This window comes from Oncorhynchus kisutch, linkage group LG4, assembly GCF_002021735.2.
Source record: "Oncorhynchus kisutch isolate 150728-3 linkage group LG4, Okis_V2, whole genome shotgun sequence".
Lineage (NCBI taxonomy): Eukaryota > Metazoa > Chordata > Actinopteri > Salmoniformes > Salmonidae > Oncorhynchus > Oncorhynchus kisutch.
Genome location: NC_034177.2, coordinates 34,598,543 through 34,626,199, shown reverse-complemented (window position 1 = coordinate 34,626,199; position 27,657 = coordinate 34,598,543). Strand labels below are relative to the sequence as shown.

At 45.0% G+C, this 27,657-nt stretch overlaps 2 protein-coding genes and 1 pseudogene across 2 annotated transcripts in view; 2 read left to right on the top strand and 1 right to left on the bottom strand.

The window, feature by feature from the left end:
* Nucleotides 1–28: 28 nt before the first annotated feature.
* Nucleotides 29–1,575, top strand: LOC109888871 (outer dense fiber protein 3-like; annotated as a pseudogene).
* A 644-nt stretch (nt 1,576–2,219) lies between these two features.
* LOC109889456 (rab-like protein 2A) lies at nt 2,220–6,957 on the top strand. The gene is made up of 8 exons (XM_020480892.2): nt 2,220–3,302; nt 3,421–3,450; nt 3,732–3,811; nt 4,006–4,085; nt 4,178–4,289; nt 4,375–4,472; nt 4,594–4,677; nt 5,608–6,957. Exons 1-8 carry the CDS (start codon nt 3,196–3,198, stop codon nt 5,689–5,691), a joined length of 675 nt encoding a protein of 224 aa, XP_020336481.1. The 5' UTR covers nt 2,220–3,195; the 3' UTR covers nt 5,692–6,957.
* Nucleotides 6,958–14,848: 7,891 nt separating this feature from the next.
* LOC109888870 (SH3 and multiple ankyrin repeat domains protein 3-like) overlaps nt 14,849–27,657 on the bottom strand; it is an 88,012-nt gene continuing 75,203 nt past the window's right edge. The window contains exons 12-13 of the mRNA XM_031822876.1: nt 25,534–27,653; nt 14,849–16,231 (exon numbers count right to left, since the gene is read on the bottom strand). Of these exons, the coding sequence (XP_031678736.1) occupies nt 15,673–16,231; nt 25,534–27,653 (2,679 nt within the window). The 3' untranslated portion in view covers nt 14,849–15,672. The remainder of the gene's footprint in view (nt 16,232–25,533; nt 27,654–27,657) is intronic.

Below are 27,657 nucleotides of genomic sequence, written 5' to 3'. Positions count from 1 at the left end.
TTTAGGTCTGAACTACCATGACCCCAGAATGCTGAAAGGGCCGGCGTTCAGTTTTGGGATGCGCCACCAACAGCTCAGCTCAGACCGCTCCCCAGGGCCAGCGTTCAGTTTTGGGATGCGCCACCAACAGCTCAGCTCAGACCGCTCCCCAGGGCCAGTGTTCAGTTTTGGGATGCGCCACCAACAGCTCAGCTCAGACCGCTCCCCAGGGCCAGTGTTCAGTTTTGGGATGCGCCACCAACAGCTCAGCTCAGACCGCTCCCCAGGGCCAGCGTTCAGTTTTGGGATGCGCCACCAACAGCTCAGCTCAGGCCGCTCCCCAGGGCCAGTGTTCAGTTTTGGGATGCGCCACCAACAGCTCAGCTCAGACCGCTCCCCCGGGCCGGCGTACTTGGTTCCCTCCAACATCACCAGGATTGGACATGATGGGGCCCCTTCATACTCCCTCTACAGCCGCCCCAATGACCCCCAGCTGTTCCAAACCCCTGGACCTGGTCAGTAGCATACACACACAAGCATGCTCAAAACTCACATAATGTCTCTCAGAAATTACACACACATACAGACTCAAGACATATAATATGAAACTGTGTTCTTACTGTCTGTTCGGTGTTTCAGGTCGCTACTCCACTGAGAGTTCGGGGCAGTCTGCATATTAATCTGCCCCTGCCTACTCCCTGTCTGCTTGGAGCAAAGGCTTCTGCAACGACCAGACCCCAGGTAACATCAGGTAACATCCTCTTCAATAATGATAACAGTCCAACACGGTGCCCTTTAGAGACATGGAGTAGAATGCTGGCTGCAGAATTGTAGAATGTGATCGAAGGAGACTGTTCGATGAAGACTGAGAGAATGTGTTAGAACTGTGGAATAGAATGTTGGTGTACTTACAGAATGTGATTGTGTCCTTTCGCTCAGGCCCTGCTGCTTACATGCAGCCCTCTGTGCTGGGGCCTGCCACCGTCAACAAAAACTCCGCCCCTAACTTCTCCCTCCGAGGATGCAGCAAGATGGTCAGTTTCCACGAGGACCTGCAGAAGGTAGATCTGACATGTCGAATACAGACTCTTCCACATGGGAATCTCACCTGTCCTCTTTATTGAAGATGAACAGACTGAGTTAATAGGCCTATCGATAGGCCTATCGTTCATTGTATCTTCCCTCACACTTCTTCCCTGTGTTTTCACCTGTCCCTGGCCCAGGGACATCCAGAGTGGTGGACCCCTGCACCTACAAACACAAGCCCCCCCCACTACAGCATGACAGGATGCAACAGCATGCCTGGAGACACCACCATGAAACCAGGCCCCGGAGCTCACCACCCTGAACAGGCAAGTCACCTCATCATACCCATATCACTCTTATATTACTGTTATGTAATGATAAACATCTTAAAACAAAAAATATGAACATCTCTTCTGCAAAGTGTTTTTCTACCCACTGTTGCATCGGTAGTGTCCTGAGCTGCCCATCTTCCATTGGTAGGTGACCTTCACCAGGATCAAACCTCCAAGCTTCACTTTCAGAATTCATCATTCCGAGTTCATCGCTCCACTCATCGTGGACGTGGTGTAATAGGAACTCTCCTCCCTTCCTTCTTCCATTTCCTCCACCCCTTATCCCAGCAATAAATAAAGCAGCATCAGACTGCTCTGCACTGAAGAAAGCAGTTACTTGTGCCTTATTGTTATGTATTGCGTATGCTGCATTGAGTAAAATGATGCTGACAAGCTAACCTGACAATCACATATTGGGGGGGGGTGTACATTACTGTATTTATACTTCAGTTATCACTTTTCAACAGGATACGTTTCTGTTTTAAGGTGCACATATTTTACCACATGAGATTCAAAGTTTGATATCAGGCCAAAGGTTTGTGACCACTTTCAGTATTACAATTAATATAAACGATCTAGTAGTATGTTTTTTTCCCAGTAACAAATATGTGGTTTGATATCACATTGATCTGACATGATTTTCACAACAAAATTACTTATGTTCACTCACTTTGATGTCATCTAAAATAGCCAACCTGTCAAAATGTGGTAATCAATCAATAAAGATTTTTAAAAAAGAGATCCTAATAAAATAAAATAAATTCAATAAAGACATTTTCAACAATGACAATGAATGCACTTTTTTTCACTCATTGAAAAAGAAACCATGGGTGTAATCGTTAGTCCAAACAGTTTTAAATCGAGTTTCTATTGGGCAAATTCACGTAGGTCCCCAACGAATGGTCTCTTCCCTTTTTGCTTCTTTGCAACATAATCTAGCCAATCAGAAACGAGAATTCGACAACCCTGAGGTATAATGAGGTATTATAGGAACGTTGGCGATCAAGTTTTATTTTCAGCCAATAATAGGAACAGCATCGTAAAAAAAGTGGGCCTTCACGCGTCAGCGTTGCATAGAAACAGACTTTCTCTATGGAAGCCGTTGCTACAAGAACATGAAAATATATTTTCAGGCAATAATAGGAACAGCCACGTTAAAAAGTGGGCCTTCACACGTCAGCGTTGCATAGAAACAGACTTTCTCTATGGAAGCCGTTGCTACAAGAACATTAATATATATCTTCAGGCAATAATAGGAACAGCCACGTTAAAAAGGGGGCCTTCAAGCGTCTGCGTTGCATAGAAACAAACATTCTCTATCGAAGCTGTTGTTACAAGAACATGCTAGCTAACTAGCTACAATGTTTTGACGTTTTTCCATCGATAGCTACGCTAATGTTTTGATGCTTATTTTGCTAGACCATTGACAGCTGAATAGGGTTGTTAGATATAGCTAGACAAACATATCAAATGTCCCTGACTGGATGTAACGTTAAGCATTAGCTACATTTTATCTACAGTTAACTAGTTAGATAAGTCAAGTAGCTACTGGCTAGATAACCAACGAGTTGAAAACATAACGTTACCCGTTTCGCTAGTTTAGCTAATAAGTTAGTTTAGACATATGACTTCGAATGGGGTTGAGTCATATTTTAAGTGAATAACTTAAGTTACATGCCAATGTGTGTCGCGATAACGTTAAGCGGTTTAATTTAGCTAGCTCAGGAGCTAGCGTTAGTGTAATCACAGACTAAGTGTAATCGGTCATCTTGTTCCTAGCTAAAGTTAGCTAGCTACCTAGTTAGAAGTTAACTAAGCCGCTGTGCGACGCAGCTGATTTCCCCATCCCGAAGGAAGGATGGCAAGCGACGCCAATGGCATTCCTGAACTGGACCAAGATAAATATGATGCAGATGAACAAGTGAAGATCATCTGCCTTGGGGACAGTGCAGTGGGAAAATCCAAGTACGGAGATAAGGAGCATGCAGCTACCTCTTGTCACTGCAAATTCACCTCAAAGATGATAGTGCATACTTTTTGTGACCCAGGAGATGTTAAACACCTGCCTCTTGTTGTCTTTCAGGTTGATGGAGAGGTTCCTGATTGACGGATAGTATCCTTTCTCATCTATTCCTTCTGTAATTGGTTTTTGAGTGTCACATGAAGACATTCATCGGTGTTTTGGGTTGATGTAGTTAAGTAAGTGTTGCCTAGTGTTAATGGCAGTAAATGGAGAGAAACCCAATGCCTTCATGCAGTGACCGATTTGGCTTGTAATTGGTTGGTCATCCAGCATGCCGACATGCCTTTTGACCAGCAATGTAACCATATGCTGTAGCTACTGTACAGATAGTTTACAATGTTGTTTATTCTATTCCTTAACTTGTTCTCCAGTCGTCCCCAGCAGCTGTCAACCTATGCTCTGACACTCTACAAATACAATACCACCATTGACAGAAAGGCTGTATTAGTAGGTATGTTTATAAATGGTTTCCTTATCAAAATGTCTGGTTTAGACTGATGAGTTGTTAAGGCTATAAAATAGTCAGCTGGTTTTAAGTAAACCAATCTGTTATTGCTTTAAACCATAATCCTGTTCTGTTATCTGGTTGCCATGCTATCTGTTTGGTTGCCTTCAGCTGTGTTTGTGATTATGTCTGCCCCAAAGACTTCTGGGATACTGCTGGACAGGAGCGGTTCCAGAGCATGCATCCCTCGTACTACCACAAAGCTCACGCCTGTATCATGGTAAGACTTCATGCTAGATTCTAAGACGATACTACTACAAGGCTTGCACTAATGTCATAGCCTGTATCATTGACTGTACCTGGGTTTGTTAGGTGTTTGACGTGCAGAGGAAGATCACCTATAAGAACCTGACCAATTGGTACACAGAGCTGAGAGAGTACAGGCCTGAGATCCCCTGTGTTGTGGTGGCTAACAAGATAGATGGTGAGTCCAGCCAGACAGGCTTATTCTTTAATCTTTTATTTCCTTCCCACTTTATTTTTTACTCGGTTGTCTCTATTGTTTGCAGCTGATATGAAGGTGACCCAGAGGAACTTTAACTTTGCCAAGAAGCAGGGACTTCCTTTGTACTTTGTATCAGCTGCTGATGGGACCAATGTGGTCAAGGTGAGGATGGACAACACTGACCTCCTTAATTACACACCATATACTCTGTCTGTATACTGTATTCCCATGCTTAACAAAAAAAAAGGGAACAAAAGTTCTGTGTTCTGAAAATGTATCCTAGATGTTTAAAGAAACGATCAAGATGGCGATGTCGTACAAGCAGAACTCTAGTGACTTCATGGATGAAGTGATGCGGGAGCTAGAGGTACATGTTTCCCTCTGGATATAAGCACTCTGATAATATATTCCCTCTTGTTTATTTTGCTGTTTCACTCTCCAGAGTTACCTGCAGCTATTTGACTGACAGTTGCACTGTCATTAGAATGAATCTATTCGGTGCACATTGAACAGAAAATGATAATACATTTGGTCTTAGTGTTTAGGCCCTGATCTTCAGGGTGCTCCCCACCCAAGGAAGTGCTCAGGTATTGAATCGGATCATAGCCTAGCTAGGGGTAGGGACCAAAAACAGGCAGAGGCTGGGGTGGTGATGGGGAAAAGTCTGCAGATAATGTGTAATACACAGCTACTGGAGGTCCATTTTAGAGTCTAAGGGTTCTATTCAATCCGTAGCACTAAAGATCTGCTTTCTAGCGCAATTTATAATTAAAAGCAATGTTCCCGCAGTCCCGGAGACTGCATTCATGGTAAATGCATATGTCGGCTCAATGGGAAATGACCTTTTACATTTTCAGCGAACAATCTAATGCTTCAGTGATACAGATTGAATAGAGCCCTAAAAGACTGCACTCAAGCTACTCCTTTCCTGAAATGCATAATGTAACCTTTATTTAACTAGACAAGTCAGTTAAGAACAAATTTTTGTTTACAGTGATGGCCTACTGGGGAACAGTGGGTTAACTGCCTTGTTCAGGGGCAGAACGACAGATTTTTACTTTGTCAGCTTGGGAATTTGATTCAGCAACCTTTCAGTTACTAGCCCAATGCTCTAACCACTAGGCTACCTGCCGCCCCATCATCCTCTATCTGCGGAAGACCATTTCCCATCGACAACCAGCTCCCTAAATAAATAAAATATAAAACAAACTTTTAGTGATTCTGTATGAAAAGCTCAATCTAAAATAAATGTACTATAATTATTATGATGTATTTTTTGTTCATCCCCGGCCTGCAGAACTTTGAGCTGGAGCAGAACAAGGATTTGTCGTTACAGACGGCTCAGAAGGGACTGAAACCAGAGAGCTCGGAGTCTGTCTGACTGGATGTTGATGTGGATACATTATCCTCACGTTATCTTTACATTATACTGACGTTGTGAACACAAGCTCTGATTTGGACTACAGTGCAGCTATGGACACTGGATATGTTATCCAGATAGTGTTGACATTTTACTAGTCTACCATGGGAGAGCCTTGCTCCTGAATACCCGACGTTGTGGATATGTTATATTCATGTTATTCTCACTTTGTGGACATGTTTTCCTTCCATTCTCCTCATGTGTGTATTTTATGCCATGAGAGAGCCATGCTTCTGTGGGACTGATGCTATGGAAATGCTAACCTTTGACCCATATAATAATAGTGACCTGTGAGAACTGGGGAAATCTATTGATGTGAGAACAAAACATACTGTAGGAAACGTTGTCAGGCTGGTGAAATGTCTGCCAAAGTGTGTGAAGCAGGCTTGTTATTTGAGGTGAACTAGAATGTGAAGCTTTGTAAAATGTGGGGCACACACAATACTTATCATTCCTATTTGGGCTATTTTTGGAGAGCAAAGTGAAACTGTGAATGTGAACTCTCTTTGCCACTTGTGATTTTTGTCATCAGCTTTTGCTCTCTGAGGCTTTTACATGAGGATTTGTTCAATGTAAGGTGATAGTGGGGTACATGTATGTAAAGGCTGCTGTCGTTGCTCTTAAGTGCTATAATGTAAAGCCAGAGCTTTTATGCCATGTCTTTTAATGTATTTTAAACAATGAATGTACCTTGTAACCATGTGACGGCACTAGCGACTGTTAGATATTATTTCAGTGTGGTTTCAAACCTCAATACTTGCTACCTGACATGGCTAGGCTGCATCAATGTCACCAGTAATTCATTCCAGTGCAGTTATCGATCAATGTACAAGTTAGATATACGTGTGTGTATATATATATGATAGTCAACTGGAAGTGTTGCAGAAGTACTGAAGATCGCTCAGAACTACAATGACTGACCACTTCTGAGAGGTTCACAATCTAGGTGTAGTAGAACTCTAAGGACTGTATTCTATGTCACTGAAGTGTTAGAATGCCTTCACATTTAAATCACTCTGAACTCCTGCAATATGGATTGAATAGAGCCCTTAATGTTCTCTGTGGAAAATCCACATTTTTTAAATCTGTATGATAATCCTATAAACTGTGATTAAAAAAAGGATAATTTCAAGACATACTGTCTTTGATGTGCTTCCCTCAGGGTATTAACCCTGGTTATTAGTGGAATTTCAACCCCCTTCAAGAAATAAACATTTTATAATCACAGCTCAAATGTACACAATAAATTATTTGGAAATTCTGTACCGACTACTGTGAAACTATAGAGCCACACGGCAGCAATTCTCCAGCAGAGGGCCTCAGTTTTCCTTGGGAAAGACTCCGGTCACAACTGACATGGCAGTTGGCACATCTAAAGCTCTGGCCAAAGTAGATCTCAGCAATGAGGAGCTGATACACAGGATTCATGTTTTTAATTAGAAATTTATTACATAATATAACAAACATATATCTCTGTGGTGGAGCTATCACAGCTGTGGACCTGCCTCAGCCTCACTACCCTGCCGCCCTTCCCTATCTGTTTCCTTGTGGATGATAAGAGAACCATGCCTCTGGGTGAAAAGGGTTCAACTGATCTTGTAAATCGTGGGACTGACAAAGTGTGTTTTTGTTTCCATTATTGTTATTTTCCAGAAATCTACTCAATGGCCAGTGGCCACTGTATTCTGTCTTATTTTCCAGTCTGTCTGCCCGCTTCTGCCCTGACCTCTTTCAGTACGGTGTGTTTGGGAATAGACATGGTTGCTCCCCATCTTCACCTTCAGATGCTAGTTAGAGGCAGGTAGCCTATAGCTCCCTCTCTGCAGACTAATGAGGCTATTTTAATTTCAACAGCAAAAAAAAACATTTACACTTGAGTATGCCCTTCCTGTATCTGAGATGACACAGAACTGTATCTTAAAATCCTGGCCTCACCAATAGTCACAGTAACACTGTCTAGCAAAAATCTGTACATCTATAGCACCAAAGTGAACGCTACTATTTTATTCTAGTTAGCTAGCAATCTGACCTTTCACATTTTCACCTCCTACCACATTTGACACATATGCTGTCAGGATTAATCCAACAATGCTAAACTACTGAATAATATGAATCTACTGAGGTTGTCATTAATCCAGTGTTCATCATTAGTTTCAGCCAGGCTACAGTTCTGTGTGGAGTTCAGTGTCTTTGAGGAAGATAGAGAGCCGGGATGCCTGGGGGATCAAGAGGAGGGGAGGTTTAGATGGGCCAGGCAAGGCCCAGACATAGCCTGTGATAGATCCACCATGTTAAACTTCACAGTGCAAACAAGGAGAAAATCAACAATGAAAGAAAAACCCTTTGAATGATGATAAGATCACTAGATCCAGTGGTGGGTCTACCAGATACCCTCTCACCGTGTAGATTTGTGCTTTGTTGATTAGAAAAGAAGATGAAGTCGACCGTACAGAGAAACTCATTGGTGTGAATGAAGTGTCTGCCTCACCTTTCTGTGTCCCGCAGCATGGGTTTGCATCTGTATAGGCTACCTGTGGTAAACCTACTAAGGGGTCCAACTAGGTTCTCTGTTACTGACGTGTTTTCTAACCAGGAAAGCAACTGGAGTCCAAACTGCACTGTGTGTGTGTGAGCGCATGTGCATGCCGGCATGTGCGTGTGTACAGCATGTGTGTATATATGAGCTGTGTGTTTAAACCCATGTCAGCATCTCTCAGCATCAGTTAGACAAGCTTACAACCTTCATCACATTTAAACCAAGCAATAGTTTGATACTTTGTCTCAAAATATATATAGAAATGGTAATAATGCAAAGCTCATAAAATCTGGTCATTTTTCAGGATATATATATATATATATATATTCCTTTACAAAACATAAAAAAACGACTGGAGTTCCACTCCAAAAAGGTTGTGCACACACAGTGGAGAAGCTAAATGAATGTCTGTAGTTCTCAAGATTCCCAGGAGATGGCACCATATTACTGAGTAACAGCTCAACAACTTCCAAACTAAAGTAGTCCTATTAAGAAAAATACACCATTGAAAGTTTTTTGTTATTTTTTGGCACGTTTTTCCCTCTTTGTTTCTTTTTTTGTCGGTCCTCTTCAAAATCACCTCATCATAGCATACCCTAAAAAACTCAGTCTGAAAAAGGAAAAGGGAGCAAAGAGTGTGTAACAGGATGAAACACGGAGCAGAGAGTGTGTAACAGGATGAAACACGGAGCAGAGAGTGTGTAACAGGATGAAACACGGAGCAGAGAGTGTGTAACAGGATGAAACAAGGAGCAGAGAGTGTGTAACAGGATGAAACACGGAGCAGAGAGTGTGTAACAGGATGAAACGCGGAGCAGAGAGTGTGTCTCAGGATGAAACACGGAGCAGAGAGTGTGTAACAGGATGAAACGCGGAGCAGAGAGTGTGTCTCAGGATGAAACACGGAGCAGAGAATGTGTAACAGGTTGAAACAAGGAGCAGAGAGTGTGTAACAGGATGAAACACGGAGCAGAGAGTGTGTAACAGGTTGAAACACGGAGCAGAGAGTGTGTAACAGGATGAAACGTGGAGCAGAGAGTGTGTAACAGGTTGAAACACAGAGCAGAGAGTGTGTAACAGGTTGAAACACGGAGCAGAGAGTGTGTAACAGGTTGAAACACGGAGCAGAGAGTGTGTAACAGGATGAAACGTGGAGCAGAGAGTGTGTAACAGGTTGAAACCCGGAGCAGAGAGTGTGTAACAGGATGAAACGTTGAGCAGAGAGTGTGTAACAGGATGAAACACGGAGCAGAGAGTGTGTAACAGGATGAAACACGGAGCAGAGAGTGTGTAACAGGATGAAACACGGAGCAGAGAGTGTGTAACAGGATGAAACGAGGAGCAGAGAGTGTGTAACAGGTTGAAACACGGAGCAGAGAGTGCCAGTGCACCTCGTCATGAGGAGAGTCATAGGGAGGTGTTGTAGGGCAGATGGTAACACAGTAATTGTCTGTATCTATGTCTCCAATTGAACCACAGCCCAAACCACACACAATGCCCAAGGCAGACAGGGTCTCTGACACACAGACAGGGGCTATACAGGAACAGACAGAATGTAAAAAGGATTAAGCTGTATCGCTCTCAGCACCCCAGTATTGTTTTGATCTCTCTCTCTCTCTCTCTCTCTCCTTCTCTCTCTCTCTCTGTCTCTCTCTCTCCTTCTCTCTCTGTCTCTCTCTCTCTCTCTCTCTCTCTCTCTGTCTCTCTCTCTCTCTCTCTCTCTCTCTCTCTCTCTCTCTCTCTCTCTCTCTCTCTCTCTCTCTCTCTCCCTCTCATCAATGAATAGATATCAAAGGGTCCTATAATGATTACAGATTTGGAGTTCAGTCTGTGTCTCTGTTTGTGCAAATGTGTGTGTGCACCACGTGTGAGTGTGTTTGTGTGTGTGAGACACAGCCACTGCCAGGAATCTCTGATGGTATTAAGGCTACAGTGGACTCACTTCGAGGGTTTGAACTAGCGCACATACACATACATACACGCACCACACAGAGGAGAGAGGGGAGTGTACAGAGAGTCAGGGTGTTCCTCCCTTCACAGCCTGCATGCGCTGTAATGAATGGTGGCTGTATTGCTAGCACCGTGTTTTGTGCAAATCATCTCCTAGTTCAGAGTTCATAGAAAGAATACAATCTGATCACACATTTTTTCCTCAGTGATTAACTATGCATATATGCCAAACATTCATATATAGATCTATATATTTTTAGATTTTCAAAAATGTATATGAAAACTATCATATATACATTGCTTTTGATTAATATAAAAAAGCAAATATTTGTATTTTGTTCATATTTACAGGGTGTACGTCATTTTGAGAGGTTTAAATATTTTAGTTTCTCTTTTTCTTGGTCACTCTGAAATTCAGATTAGGTGAGTGAATAGAAAAAGTTCATAATGTCTTAATCCAAGAGCTACAAAATCCACCCCTACATTATGGGGGGGCATAACAAATAAACACAAACCAACAATCAACTCTTACATTATGGAGGGGGGGGGAATAACAAATAAACACAAACCAACAATCAACTCTTACATTATGGAGGGGGGGGGGGGGAATAACAAATAAACACAAACCAACAATCAACTCTTACATTATGGAGGGGGGGGGGGGGGAATAACAAATAAACACAAACCAACAATCAACTCTTACATTATGGAGGGGGGGAATAACAAATAAACACAAACCAACAATCAACTCTTACATTATGGAGGGGGGGGGGGAATAACAAATAAACACAAACCAACAATCAACTCTTACATTATGGAGGGGGGGGGGGGAATAACAAATAAACACAAACCAACAATCAACTCTTACATTATGGAGGGGGGGGGGGCATAACAAATAAACACACACCAAATATCAACTCTTACATTATGGAGGGGGGGGGCATAACAAATAAACACAAACCAACAATCAACTCTTACATTATGGAGGGGGGGGGGGGCATAACAAATAAACACAAACCAACAATCAATTCTTACATTATGGAGGGGGGGGGGGGGCATAACAAATAAACACAAACCAACAATCAACTCTTACATTATGGAGGGGGGGAATAACAAATAAACACAAACCAACAATAAACTCTTACATTATGGAGGGGGGGGGGGCATAACAAATAAACACACACCAACAATAAACTCTTACATTATGGAGGGGGGGGGGGCATAACAAATAAACACAAACCAACAATCAACTCTTACATTATGGAGGGGGGGGGGGGGCATAACAAATAAACACAAACCAACAATCAACTCTTACATTATGGAGGGGGGGGGGGGGGCATAACAAATAAACACAAACCAACAATCAACTCTTACATTATGGAGGGGGGGGGGGGGCATAACAAATAAACACAAACCAACAATCAACTCTTACATTATGGAGGGGGGGAATAACAAATAAACACAAACCAACAATAAACTCTTACATTATGGAGGGGGGGGGGGGGCATAACAAATAAACACACACCAACAATAAACTCTTACATTATGGAGGGGGGGGGGGGCATAACAAATAAACACACACCAACAATAAACTCTTACATTATGGAGGGGGGGAGGGGGGAATAACAAATAAACACAAACCAACAATCAACTCTTACATTATGGAGGGGGGGAGGGGGGCATAACAAATAAACACAAACCAACAATCAACTCTTACAATATGGAGGGGGGGGGGGCATAACAAATAAACACACACCAACAATCAACTCTTACATTATGGAGGGGGGGGCATAACAAATCAACACAAACCAACAATCAACTCTTACATTATGGAGGGGGGGGATAAAAATAAACACAAACCAACAATCAACTCTTACATTATGGAGGGGGGGGGGGGGGGGGGGGGGGGGAATAACAAATAAACACAAACCAACAATCAACTCTTACATTATGGAGGGGGGGGCATAACAAATAAACACAAACCAACAATCAACTCTTACATTATGGAGGGGGGGAATAACAAATAAACACAAACCAACAATCAACTCTTACATTATGGAGGCTGGGGGGGGGGCATAACAAATAAACACAAACCAACAATCAACTCTTACATTATGGAGGGGGGGGATTAAAAAATAAACACAAACCAACAATCAACTCTTACATTATGGAGGGGGGGAATAACAAATAAACACAAACCAACAATCAACTCTTACATTATGGAGGCTGGGGGGGGGCATAACAAATAAACACAAACCAACAATCAACTCTTACAATATGGAGGGGGGGGCAAAACAAATAAACACAAACCAACAATCAACTCTTACATTATGGAGGGGGGGAGGGGGGCATAAGAAAATAAACACAAACCAACAATCAACTCTTACAATATGGAGGGGGGGAGGGGGGCATAACAAATAAACACAAACCAACAATCAACTCTTACATTATGGAGGGGGGGGGGGCATAACAAATAAACACAAACCAACAATCAACTCTTACTATATGTAGGGGGGAAATAACAAATAAACACAAACCAACAATAAACTCTTACATTATGGAGGGGGGGGGGCATAACAAATAAACACAAACCAACAATCAACTCTTACATTATGGAGGGGGGGGCATAACAAATAAACACAAACCAACAATCAACTCTTACATTATGGAGGGGGGGGGGGCATAACAAATAAACGCAAACCAACAATCAACTCTTACATTATGGAGGGGGGGTGGGAATAACAAATAAACACAAACCAACTCTTACATTATGGAGGGGGGGGGGGATAACAAATAAACACAAACCAACTCTTACATTATGGAGGGGGGGGGCATAACAAATAAACACAAACCAACTCATACATTAGGGAGGGGGGGGACATAACAAATAAACACATACCAACAATCAACCCCACACAAAAGCCTAAATGAGTCAGACGGTATGGTAGTGGCCCAAAATATATCCTTTTCCTTTAATAGTGCCACAAAATGTAAAATGGAGGGCACTATAGGGATATGGGTGTCATTTAGAACACCCCGCATGTCTCCAGAATCAGGAGTGAGATCGTCTGAGAGGTCCAATGTGAGACAGTGAGCGTTATCCCTACAACCTTGACACAACGTTGAATTTACCACCTGCTAAATGGATACAAAGGAACCATTCACAGAGATAGATTGCCAAGAATCTTAACTGAGCATAAAGGTTTCAGTGCTACTGTTGACTAGTTAAGGTTTTAGTGGTAGTAGAGCCCACCTGGGTCATGTTCAGGGGAGTCCAATGTTAAACATCAATGTAGATAGTCATGTATTATAGAGAATAGACATGCTTCACTGTTGAGAAACCTATACTACATATTCTTTACCTACAAAAGCAAAAAATCTACTTGTACAAGAGGGACTCATGTTTGCTCTTTATAAGACGTTCATGACTGTTGTACCATGTCAGGTCTATTTGCTGCTATTGGACCAGGTATCTCTTGGAAAAGAGATGTTATCTCAAGGAGAAAAAAACCTGTATCAATAAAGGTCAAATAAATCAAATGAAATAAATCTGCGGTATTCAGAATGTTGCTCCCTCTTAAACGCGCCACTGTTGTTCTCCCGCTGTGTTGTTGTGTGTATGGATGACCACTCACTGTCTCTAACCATTGGGAGAAGCTATTCACATTACAATTGTTGATTTCTTAAGACATCTCGATCTATAACCCAAACCATGGTCTCAGATGTAGATAATGATGCTACCGGTCTTAGGTTGGATGAGGATTGTGTCTGTGTCTGTGTGTGAATCTAAGTGTGTTATTTGTTTGACCAGGTGAATGTTCATGTGTGTACAGTATATATAGATGTAAGATCTTCATTTTGGCCAGTTTGCTACAACAGGAAAATAATCCTGCAGCAACAGGAAATGTGAATTATTATTATATTATAATTAATGGACATTTTTTGGTAGGGGTTGATACAAAATCAAGTCTGACATTTCAAAGTGTAAATTACAAACTTCAGAAGCCTACAAGCACTACAAGTGCAGGAAAGTTGCAGGAATGTTCTTCTGCAACAGGCTGATAATTAAGACTCTATCTGTGTATATCTACATCTGAGTATGTGTTGAGGTCACTGGGTTTAAACTGGGGTCAACTGTGGTTTCACACCCCTCACTGTGTGGGATACCCTTCAGCATGACGGAAGACCGCAAGAAAACAAGAGGAAACGAAAACACAACCTTCCGTTCAAGACCACGTGATGCAACTTCTCATGCTACTGTTCAGGAAAGAGTGACCATAGAAGGACAGTTCATCAATAGCGTGTTGTATATTGAATATGTATAGTTTTAGTAAAGTTGTATATTTTATGAAAAAAATCATTTTTATATATCTATATACTTTTTTTCAAATATATATATATAATTGGTAGAAACAAGTAAATTGTTGGTGGAATAAATGTTAAAGTCTTCTCTCTATACTCTGTCTAGAAGTAGGAGTCAGAGGCTCTGTATATAACGTATCTTTTTATCAACGTTCTGTCGTCCCCCCCACCCCCCCCTCAAAGCTATTTAAATACATTTATATTATATATATATTTATAATATTCCCTTTGGAAACCCAAAGCAAATGTTTTGATTATGAAAAAAGCCACTAGTGTTGGTTAAACATTCTCCAAATATAATAGATAGCAGTCAGTCCGTGAGACGGTCCCAGGATAGATGAGTTCTCCCCACGTGGTCTCCAACACCAAACTCTGTCTCTGGGCACAAGTGTTAAACACAATGCCAGGCAGAGTGGAGAGAGGCCTGTGTCAGTACTGTATCAGTATGTCAGTTCTATGTCAATACTAGGTCAGTACTGTATCAGTATGTCAGTTCTATGTCAATACTAGGTCAGTACTGTATCAGTATGTCAGTTCTATGTCAATACTAGGTCAGTACTGCGTCTTTACTCCTGTGTTCAACGTAGCTGATCTCTGTAAGAATATTTTGAAAGGCAACTGAACTTTCCGTTTGGAACAAGATTCATCCTCCTCTTCTTCACACAAACTGGGGATCCATCAGAGGCTAAATGAACAGGAGGGAAAGAGATGGAGGGACAGGGAGAAGAAGAACGGCACAGCGAAGGAAAGGTCTGTGGGATAGGTTAAAGGTGTGACGAAAGGAGCAACTCAAGCAGTCACAAATCAAATGTTCTAATTGGAGCTCATGCGAGATTCTGTTCTGCAAAGAGTTTATGTGCCTCTTTCAGAGGACTCATCTGATAGGTTGTGAGATGGGGGAGGGACTTCATAATTCAGTGCAGTGCTGAGAGCTGCATATGAACGCAATCACTGAAACTTTCAGACACATCAGAATAAAAATAAATGAAAAGCAGCGACCTAAAATGGAGTTGGTTTAAAACTGGGGTGGTCTATCCATTTTTTTCTCTCTCTCCCTCTTTCTTTCTTTCTCTCTCTCTCTCTCAGGGCAGGGGTCAGCTCTCCAGCAGCTGTTTGAGTGCTCGTTCGATGTTCATGCGGTGTCCCACCCGCGTCACCCCCAGCTCAGCAAAGTCGTCCTTGGTGAGTGCTGGCAGGTGCGAGCCCTCAATCTCATGCTCCTGAAAGCCGGCCCTGTGCTCCCCCAGGTGGATGCTCTCCAGCCAGTCTCCAACGTCGTACTTGTTCCACAGGTGGAGGGGCTTCTGGTGGAAGGGCCTGAGGGCCAGGAGGGGCGAGCCCAGCCCAGGAGAGTGAGAGGGAGACGGGGAGCGGGACCGGGCGCTGGAGCTCCTCATAACAAAGCGCACTTCTTTGGGCTCATGGGGCAGGCTGAGGCTGGATGACTTGAGGATGGTGTGGGGCGGCGTGGTGGGCGAAATGGGTAAGCCGAAGCCTGGGAGTCGACTTAGGGGGTCACCCCGATCTGGGGAGCCCGAGCCAGGGCTTGGGATTCGGCGTGTTATGGGGTAGCGGCTGCCGGGCCGGATGGTGTAGGAAGTGCCGTAGCTTCTCTGGGAAATGGTGTGGAGCTCTCCTAGACTGCTGAAAAGTCTGGAGGAGAGAGCGAAAGATTGAGAGAGAGATAGAGAGAGAGAGAGAGAGAGAGAGAGAGAGAGAGAGAGTGAGAGAGAGAGAGAGAGAGAGAGAGAAGGAGAGGGTGTTTGGGAGGGAAAGAGGTTGAGAGGGATACAGAGAAAGCAAGCGCAATGAGATGTAGAGAAAGAAAGAGGCAAAGAGATATTAGAACAATGTCACAGTGTTTTTTTATCTATAAAGCTTCACACATGTAAAAAGAGCCATTTGATCTGTTGAGCCTTTGAAACATCAAGCCACTGAGGGGCTGCAGGGTTAGTGAGCATTACTGTGAGCAAGCTAGTTAAAATCACAGCAAGATCAAAAGCTTCATTGTTTTCAACTACTCAGTTGGTTTGTAGATGGCTTAAAGGCCTTATACAAGATGGTCCAACCTTTCTTGGGGTCAGGAGAGAGGAACACTGCAGAAAACACAGTTGAATTGGAACACTAAGGAACTGGAACGTTACAGAACCGGAACATGGCAGAACATCTGACAGAGCAGAAATGGGTTCTATCTACCAATTCCCTCTGTAGTCGCTTTCTCTGTTCTCTCTCGGTTCGATCTATCGAGTTGCTGGCATATGGTGTGCAAGAGAAACACGAGCTGCATACTGTCTAGCTAGTGGAAGACGATCAAGCAACACTTGGTGGATCCAGCTCATTCTGACAGAGCAATCACTGAGAGTATCTGCTCATCAATCTCTTTCTATCTCTCACTCCCTTTCTCCCTTTCCCTCTCTCCTTCATAAATTACTTTAGTGAAACTTAATTCCGTCTTATTGCCAATCAAGTTGTCCACTCCGACATAGAGCCCTCATCAGCATTTCCCTGGCTCCCATCGCTCAGTTTCTCTGATGTCCATTCTAAACCTCACAGACGGGGACCAGGAAACTGGTGCAGTTTCACCAATGGCCATTCTTGGTCTGCAAAAACACTACAGTGGATACTGAATACTGCAGTATTTACTCTTGTGTTGCGGACATGATTGCAGTACACTGTCGTATGTACAGTTTACTATAGAATAAATACTGTAGTAGTTTTTTTGTTGTAGTATATAGCATAGTATTTACTGTAGTGTCTTTGCAGACTGTAATATACTGTAATATTTACTGTAGTTAGTTTGCAGACATTACTGTAGTATTTACTACAGTATTTAAGTGTTTTTGTTTTATTATCTTCGACATAGCAGTGGTGGCTATCTCTTTGAGGAAAACTACTGGACAAAATACTCAAAGAGCAAATGTTCCATAACCTGTAGGTAGGTAGGACTGAGGTCTGAACAGATAGTTCAGAGCTTCTGCTCTTTTCTATAATATGTAGGGAACATTATCATTTCTCACTTATGTGTTTCTCACTGGGTGGCACGAATTGAGATATGCAAATGAAATACTGTAGCATATACAATAATAATTACTCTATTGTTTTTGCGGACATTACTGTAGTATTTACTGTAGTGTTTTTGTAGTCTGTACAATATTATTCTACATGATCGAAGGATACTAGAGTGTGTAGTATAGTATTCTACTGTATACTACAGTTCACTACATAATTCTATAGCAAGTACTATAGTATTCTATAGTAAAATGTAGTATTTTTCACGTGGGCATGTCTTTTCTCTACTCATTCCTCAGGCCCAGAGAACAGGCTACTCTGGCGAATGGTGCTTTTTTAATAAAGTCATATCAAAGCAGAATCAATGTCTGCGAGATCAAATAATGATTTATTTTTATGCCTCAATAAATACAGCTCTGATTTGAAGCTATGAGGGTATGTGGTGGAGGGGGTTTATGGTTCTGTCCTGTCAGAGGAACATAATACAAGCCTACTGTAAACACCAACAAATGCCAGGGTTTAAAGGATAATTGTTCAAAACCTGGCCATGTCTTTGACCGCACACACAAGCATGCACACAAATAAAAGCAGTGAACATGATTTCCTTGTGTCAGCATATTTTGGGTCCAAAAAGCTGACCATGCATGTAGTAAGAGTAAGGGTCATGTCTTTATAGCTCTACAGGAGAAACAGGTGGGACTCTGTATGGGAGAAACATGGTCTGCTCTGTGGGTAAGAAAGGAGAGAGCTATGGCAGCTACAACACTAGCTCAGTCCTCACACCGTAGATGATGTGCAAACTACCGTATTTATACCATATCCCAGTGCTTTCCCTGAGTCTCACTCCGGACTCTACCCTGTGTACACAGTTAGATCACTTTAGATAGTAATGGTTTGATTATTTGTCTGTATTTGACCCAGATAAAGCACCGTACAGTGTGAGACCTGAGGGCTTTGAGGTGAAGAACAGCCAGAACCACAGGAATGACTGGAGAGACTAAGGGGTTAAGGGGAGGGAGGGGTGGAGAGGTGAAGAACAGCCAATACCGCAGGAATGACTGGAGAGACTAAGGGGTTAAGGGGAGGGAGGGGTGGAGAGGTGAAGAACAGCCAATACCGCAGGAATGACTGGAGAGACTAAGGGGTTAAGGGGAGGGAGGGGTGGAGAGGTGAAGAACAGCCAGAACCACAGGAATGACTGGAGAGACTAAGGGGTTAAGGGGAGGGAGGGGTGGAGAGGTGAAGAACAGCCAATACCGCAGGAATGACTGGAGAGACTAAGGGGTTAAGGGGAGGGAGGGGTGGAGAGGTGAAGAACAGCCAATACCGCAGGAATGACTGGAGAGACTAAGGGGTTAAGGGGAGGGAGGGGTGGAGAGGTTAAGAACAGCCAGAACCACAGGAATGACTGGAGAGACTAAGGGGTTAAGGGGAGGGAGGGGTGGAGAGGTGAAGAACAGCCAGAACCACAGGAATGACTGGAGAGACTAAGGGGTTAAGGGGAGGGAGGGGTGGAGAGGTGAAGAACAGCCAATACCGCAGGAATGACTGGAGAGACTAAGGGGTTAAGGGGAGGGAGGGGTGGAGAGGTGAAGAACAGCCAATACCGCAGGAATGACTGGAGAGACTAAGGGGTTAAGGGGAGGGAGGGGTGGAGAGGTGAAGAACAGCCAATACCGCAGGAATGACTGGAGAGACTAAGGGGTTAAGGGGAGGGAGGGGTGGAGAGGTGAAGAACAGCCAGAACCACAGGAATGACTGGAGAGACTAAGGGGTTAAGGGGAGGCAGGGGTGGAGAGGTGAAGAACAGCCAGAACCACAGGAATGACTGGAGAGACTAAGGGGTTAAGGGGAGGGAGGGGTGGAGAGGTGAAGAACAGCCAATACCGCAGGAATGACTGGAGAGACTAAGGGGTTAAGGGGAGGGAGGGGTGGAGAGGTGAAGAACAGCCAATACCGCAGGAATGACTGGAGAGACTAAGGGGTTAAGGGGAGGGAGGGGTGGAGAGGTTAAGAACAGCCAGAACCACAGGAATGACTGGAGAGACTAAGGGGTTAAGGGGAGGGAGGGGTGGAGAGGTGAAGAACAGCCAGAACCACAGGAATGACTGGAGAGACTAAGGGGTTAAGGGGAGGGAGGGGTGGAGAGGTGAAGAACAGCCAATACCGCAGGAATGACTGGAGAGACTAAGGGGTTAAGGGGAGGGAGGGGTGGAGAGGTGAAGAACAGCCAATACCGCAGGAATGACTGGAGAGACTAAGGGGTTAAGGGGAGGGAGGGGTGGAGAGGTGAAGAACAGCCAATACCGCAGGAATGACTGGAGAGACTAAGGGGTTAAGGGGAGGGAGGGGTGGAGAGGTGAAGAACAGCCAGAACCACAGGAATGACTGGAGAGACTAAGGGGTTAAGGGGAGGCAGGGGTGGAGAGGTGAAGAACAGCCAATACCGCAGGAATGACTGGAGAGAGTGAGGGGTTAAGGGGAGGGAGGGGTGGAGAGGTGGAGAACAGCCAATACCGCAGGAATGACTGTAGAGACTAAGGGGTTAAGGGGAGGGAGGGGTGGAGAGGTGAAGAACAGCCAATACCGCAGGAATGACTGGAGAGACTAAGGGGTTAAGGGGAGGGAGGGGTGGAGAGGTGAAGAACAGCCAATACTGCAGGAATGACTGGAGAGACTAAGGGGTTAAGGGGAGGGAGGGGTGGAGAGGTGAAGAACAGCCAATACCGCAGGAATGACTGGAGAGAGTGAGGGGTTAAGGGGAGGGAGGGGTGGAGAGGTGAAGATCAGCCAATACCGCAGGAATGACTGGAGAGAGTGAGGGGTTAAGGGGAGGGAGGGGTGGAGAGGTGGAGAACAGTCAACACAGTAGGCATTCATGTAAAGAGTGAGGGGTTGGGGGGGGGGGTGGAGAGGAGGCGTGGTGGAAGAGTTCAGGGGGAAATGGAGAAGTAGGTTGGTTTTGGGGACAGGCAGGGAGGTGTGTGGGAGTGGTGGAGGACAGGGTGGTGTTTTCAGTGAGTACCAACATCCATGTGTACTTGCGATAGCGTGTGCATTTGTGTATGTCTTTGTGTGTGTGTTGGGAGAGTGCTATGTGGTATGGGTTTAGGAGGTGAGACGGTTGGTAGCTACAGAGATGGGCGGAGTGAGATGACATGAGCTCCATGCGCACTTACACGGTCGTCTTGCCCTCCTGGGCGTACAGTCAGTTCTAGACCAATCAGATCAGAGCAGCGGGGCGGAACATGCAAGGTGAGCAGAGAGAGAGCAATGGGAGAGAATGTTAGCATCAGTCCATGAGACATAGCCTGCTAGCCACACCTGGCTCTGCTTTAGACAACTCCTCTGGCCATGTCAAGCCAATGTATGTGTTTGTGTTAGTATGTGTGGATGAATGGTGCCCGTGTTTGTGGGTGTGTGGTTGTGTTTATGTGTTTTTGACATGACAACGACAGCAGAGTTGGGGAATTCAGAACCAGATGAGTCCAGCAGGCCACATGAGAGAGAAATGAGCACACTATTCACATCTCAAACACTGAATAAAAGGATAAAGAATACAAACCAACAGAAAAAACAACCAAATAAAACAATGAGGAACAGGATGAATGGCAAGAGTCTCCTGACTCTGTGTGTTTGTGAGTTTAAACTCAGATTATGGAGACTCATAGTATTGTATAGTAGAGTTAAGCAATAAGGCCAGATTAGCCAATATACCATGGCGAAGGGCTATTCTTAGGCACGACGCAACGTGGAATTGATACAGTCCTTAGCCGTGGTATATTGGCTATATACCACAAACCCCTGAGGTGCCTTATTGCTATTATAAACTGGTTACCAAGATAATTAGAGCAGTAAAAATACATGTTTTGTCATACCCGTGGTCGGCCAATCAGAATTCAGGGCTGGAACCACCCAGTTTATAATAGAGTGTATACTATAGTGTGTCATGACTCGTCAGTGGACAAATGAAATCCCCAACACAATCACTGATATCAAACAGAAAGATATGTAACATAAATAAAAGATCAGAGAAGAACAGGAGACCAAAGAGCCCAACTCAAACAAATGACAACCAGGATTTTCTGAACCAGCCAAAGCTATGACAACATAGCATGAGTGGACATTATTGAATAGATGAATGAATGGTACATATAGCACCTTTGGCAGCATGGATACATTTGAATGAGACAGACATGGACTGGTGATAAATGTATGGAGCGACACCGAGTGAGTGTACACACCACAGAAATCAAGCGAATGAGTTCTGCAACTGTGTGAAGTGGGTGAAAAAGGGGGAGGAAGAGAGAGAGAATAACGATGTGTATAATTTGAGCTTTTCCTTCATTTAAACTGAACAGAAAGAAAGTCTGTAGAAATAGAAGTATTAGATGACGTTGGGGGCGGGACGATGCAGGGAGGTTGATTTTGACTGGATAAGGTCAAGATTAGTCAAATGAACTGAGACGGAGGAGTGGGCCAATCAGAACACTCTGTCACATGACACATATGACATCACGCTATCCTCTGACATCACAGGGAATGTAGGTAATGTCAGAGTCCAGCTCTGGGACTGGTTGAGTTGATGGGATGTGATACTTACTTCAAACACATGGTGAAATATCTAACTAACACATTTGCTTTGCTGGTACGCTACATGACTAACCATAACTACTCTATAGAATGCTATAATAGTAGTGTCCCTCAGCACCTTATCTGAGAACATTGCTGAGCTTCATGGAGAGAGAGATGAGGCGAGCTCGCAGGCCGCCACTACTGTTCCTATCCACAACCAGGTCAGGGTGGTACTGGTGGTCATAATTGGTCCTCCTGCTCAGTAGACAAACAAAGGCATCAGGTCTGCATCTCAATAGTCCTAAAACCACTTCCTTTCTTCACCTTGCCTTCCTCTTCCCTTCTTTACTTCATAGTCACCGCATCATATAAAAGAACTGGACAGGTGAAAGCGAATTCCAAGAAGCCATCGCCTATGTTGCGCTCACCTGTTCAGATCAATTCAATACAGATGAAGGAGAGGTGGTGAGGAGAGGAAGGCATTTTAGACTATTGAGATACATCTGAAGACTCCTGAAAGAAGACTATTGCTGCTAATAAGGTTGGTTAACTGAGCCTTACACTAACTACATCTAAGCTATTTGATACTGTATAACCACTATCACCTACATACATCATAAACAATCATGATCAACATAAGATCTAATATACTAAAATAAGTAAGACCAAACTAGTAAAAACAACGAATGCACAGTATTTCAACAGCAGGCAACGGTTCATCCCACTGTATCTCTGCTGATGTGCTTGAGCTTGAAGTTGATTTGTCAGGTGAGGGGAGGGGGCAGGATCATTAATTTAGCCCAATCTCTCCGAACGTTAAAGGGATAGTTCACTCCAAAAATATATCAGATGTTTTTATACCTAAAAAGTTGAGCTAAAAGTCATGTAGTTTATGCCATTTATGTAGATGATATTGTGTAGATGATGTTATATATGTGCAGATCCTGCTATTGTATATGCATTAGGAGAAGTCTGCAGTTTCGCGTATATTTGGTATCTGACAGACTAAGGTTTTTGGGTTGTACTATCCCTGTAAGCAGCCAGCAGACCATAGTGGAAGGAGGGAGTGAACATGGGACCTGGCAAAGACGAGAGAGATGAAAGCAATCTAAAGGAGGGTGTTGAGGTACTGTATATGTTAACCCTAACCACAGATCTAGGATCAGATTAACCTAGCCCCAACCCGAATTTAAAGCTGGAATCGTTAATGGTGACACTGCCAAGTCTGTTTGTGATATTACAACAACGAAGAAATTACTGCAAACAACAAACACTGTTTTATTGCCTCAGATATCATTGCACGGTGATAGAACAGAAGAACATGTACTGCAATTGATTATAGCACGTTGCGCGACGCTCCTCACCTCCGCCTGTCAGCAACCCAAAATATAACACTGACAGTGGGACAGACACTGGTGCTGTTTCCCCCTACTGCAGAACATTAACATTAAACACAGAACATTAAAACATTTTGGTGTTAAAAACGAATTGATCCTTTATCAGTGGTTAGAAGCAACTTTTACCCACTCCAGCTGAACATTGCACGTAGGAGAGAGGGAGGTGTGTATGTGTGTGTGTGTGTGTGTGTGTGGGGGGGGGGGGGGGGGGGGGGGGGGGGAGGCTGGCAGGATCATAGGTCAGGGCCTAAAGGTCAGAGGTGAGAGTGTGTATGTGCGTGAGATGAGAAAAAGCATTCAGCAAGTGCATCCCTCCAGGCCCTGTGTTACCTTGTTTGCACCAACCGACCAACCCTTCACACATACGCACACACACACATGCACACACACATGCACACACACATGCACACACACACACACTGTTTTTTACTGAGTGAGATTTAGAGCTGATTTACTGACTAGATACAACAAAGGTGACTGTTGATAGCAGGCCAATGCTGTCACCATGGAAACAGTTTAGAACTCAGCATGTTTCAGGTGGTCTATAATCTCTATACTGTATGGGATTACATCATATAATTATTTCAGATGATCTGAAGTTTACTCAGTCTAGACCTAGAATTGTCAATGAAAGAATGTAATGTACATTGGAGAGAATCTTTAAAACTCAAATCAGTTACTGAATATATATATATTTTACATTATAATGGTGGCGTGTCAGAGAGATCCAGTACTACATGCATACAGTACATAGGTTATACATGTATTATATTTGGAATTATAAACTGGGTGGTTTGAAGCCTGAGTGCTGATTGGCTAACAGGCGTGGTATATTGACTGACAGGCATATACCACGGATATGACAAAACATGTATTTTTACTGCTCTAATTACATTGGCAACCAGTTTATAATAGCAATAAGGCACAAGGGGGTTTATGGTATAAGGCCAATATACCACGGCTAATGGCTGTATCCAGGCACCCTGCGTTGCGTCGTGCTAAGAACAGCCCTTAGTCATGGTTTATTGCCATATACCACAATCCTTGTGCCTTATTGCTTAATTATAACATTTAGTCATGTTTTATGGTCCTCTACAGGAAGTGATTAATTAGTTATTGTACGGTAAGCCTGATGTCTAATTGTATTGGTCGAAACGTCAGGAAGTGGATCATGCCAACAAGGTAACAACTGATGGCGGTTTGAGAAATAAAATAAACAAAATCGGTAAATGATTTCATTCCCATGGGGTTAGTTAATAGGCTGGTCAGGAAATGAATAATACAATGAGTTTGGGTTTACCCTAGTGGCTATAAACTTAAAGTTGACTCCCATCCGTGTCCTTGTAACATCTGTAGGAATACAAAGGACTTTCAGTAGAACAATGAAAGAACAAAAAAAACGGAAAAAAACGAATCCTCCAAAAATGGTGTGTCGTACAATCACTCCATCGGTTCCACAGCAAAATGTCTAAGCGTAACCTCAGCCCGAATCCTATTATCTATTATCTCACCTTTCTGTACCATCTCTGCTGTACCAGAGAGGAATGGGGATTGCTAATGAAAGGGCCTGTTTGCACTAGCATTGCTAAGGAAATGTAATGCTAACATTGTAGCATTGGCTAGGCATGTCTTCTCTCCTATTCTATCTATCTCTCTTACTTACCACGGCAGTTTGCTGTGCAGGGGGTATGGTGGCAGTGGCATACTTTATAATGGGAGAGAGCAAACCATGCACAACAAGGCCAGCAGTGATAATTAGAATGTAATATTTACAGATGTTTTTGAATCCTTTTAACCTTTTTGAACAGCTGAGTGGATATGTGAAAGCTGTGTAGCCTAATGGAGCCTTGCTTTAATCCACCCAAGAGATTCTTAATTACTTAAAGGAAGGGAAAAGGGAATCTCTGAAGTACTTGAATAGGGCCTAAGATTGGTTTGGCCATGTTCAGTTAGCCTCCCTCTCTCCTGTCTTACCTGGCGCCTGTCACAGGGGACTTCCTCCCAGGGTCCAGCGATGCCCCCAGTGGCTCCTCCTCCCCCAGAGACCTGGTATCCTTATTCAGCTGCTGCAGTCTGGAACTCAGTTCCCCAATCACCGATGGTTTGCCTCCCTCCTCACCCCCCAGCCCTAGCCCCAACCCCCCTAGACTGCCAAGACTCCCCATCCCTAACCCCACCCCGGGTCCTCGCGCCTCCATCTGGTCCCCCCACAGCTTGGACCTCCTCTGGAAGAGGTAGCGGGGCCTCCCAGGGCCTCCCACCAGACCAGATATAGAGCCTGACCCCAGGCCTCCAGACCCCAGGCCTCCAGACCCAAGGCCTCCATGCCCCAGCCCTGCCCCTCCGGCCGCTGCTGCAGCAAGAGCAGCTGCCTGCTGCTGGGATAACAGCTCGCTGTCAGAGCTCTGCTTTAGCAACGGGTCCCTGAAGGTTACCGGGCCTTTACTGCCTCCGATGTGGGATTTTAGCCTGGGCTTGGGAGGCACTGGTGGCTTGTCGAGCACAAAGGTCTGCCCGTCGGCATAGGAGGTATGTGTATCGGCGGGCTCACCACTCTCCGAGGACAGAGTGGACATGCTGGAGACGGTGGACACGGTGCTGGTGGTCTCCAGGTGGTGGTCTCGCTCTCTCTCACTGGAGCTGCGTGTGTCTGCCTCCTCCACACCAGAGTCTGCTGCTGAACCAGACTCAGCCAGCAGGGCTGGAGGATGGGGCTGGTCCGGTTCCGAGGGCTTCCCTGAGACAACTGCTCCTCCGGGGGAAGGCTGGAGAGGAGGGCCCTGAGGCTGGGTGGGGGACAGGCTGGGGGTTGGGGTGGTGGTGGAAGGGGTGAGGGGAGTAGGGGTGGTAGATGTTGTGGGGGAGGTGACGGATTTAGACTGGGGTACAGGGGTCCCCTGGGCTTGGGCTTGGGCTTGTTCCAGTGCTTGTGCCTTGGCCAACAACCCGTTGGCGAACTCATCCGGAGGTGGGAGCACCCCGATCTTCTTCAGCTCCTCTCTGGTCTCCTCATCACTTGAGGACAGCATGGCTGGAGGTAGGTTCACTGTGTAGGGCTCCACATCTTCCTCTGAACTGCCCTGGGCCAAGGTAGCCTGGGCTGGGCTGGAGGGGTGCTGGGCCTGGGGCTGGGCCTGTGGCTGAGAGGCAGAGGGGCTGGGCGATGGAACCCGACTGAGAGAGGGTTTACTGGGCTCGGTGGCTGTGGAGGTGGGGGTCTGCTCCAGCCCTGGTTCCAGCCCCACTGCCTGGCCGTTACTGGTGGCATGGACCATGATTAGTCCAGCCGTCTTCTGTTGGGATGTGTCCATGATACTGATCAACAAACTCTTCTTATCCTCCGTTCTCCTCTCCTCCTTCCTCTCCTCTACTCTTCCCTCCATTTCCTGGCGAAGCAAGGTGGGTGAGGATGCTCCCCACTGGGGTTTACCAGCCTGGGGCGACCCCGGACTCCCATCCCCATCCTGAGGCTCTTTGGTCTGGCTGTCGATGAAGAGCGAAGCCCCCTGACTTCCAGCCCCAGCCCCAGCCCTTTCCTGTTTAGTCCTGGGCTCAGGGCTGCTGGCGGGGGACTGGGTCTGGGAGGTAAGTGCCCGCTCTCTTGCGGCCAGCGCAAGAGCCAGGGGCGAGTTAGGATCCAGGGGCTTCCCTGTGAGTGGGTGGATGAAGGTAGTGCCACCAGGTGAGGGACGCAGGGCCAGGGCAGGGGGTGGCAGCTGGCCAAATTCTCTGCTGAGCAGGCGCTCATCGATGGAGCGAGATGTGGTGTAGGAGGGGGCCTCAGGGACAGACCCAGACCCCCCCTCCATGGTCCCCACTGACAGGAAGACTGTTGATTTCCTCCGTTCCTCTAGACGGCGCTCTCGGTCCTTCACAGCGCCGGCGATAGCGGCAGCGAACGGCCCTTTCCCCTGCAGCAAGGCCTCTCCCTGGAGACGCATACGCTCGCGCTCCACCATCAGCTGCTGCTGGTAGTAGTCGGCCCGGCTGGTGTGTGTGTGGCCGTGGGTGTGTGGGTGTCGACCTGAGGGGGAGGGCTCTCGGGAGTGTGCGGCAGCCAAGGCGATGCTGGCTCTCTCCTGAGCGTCCTCCACCTGG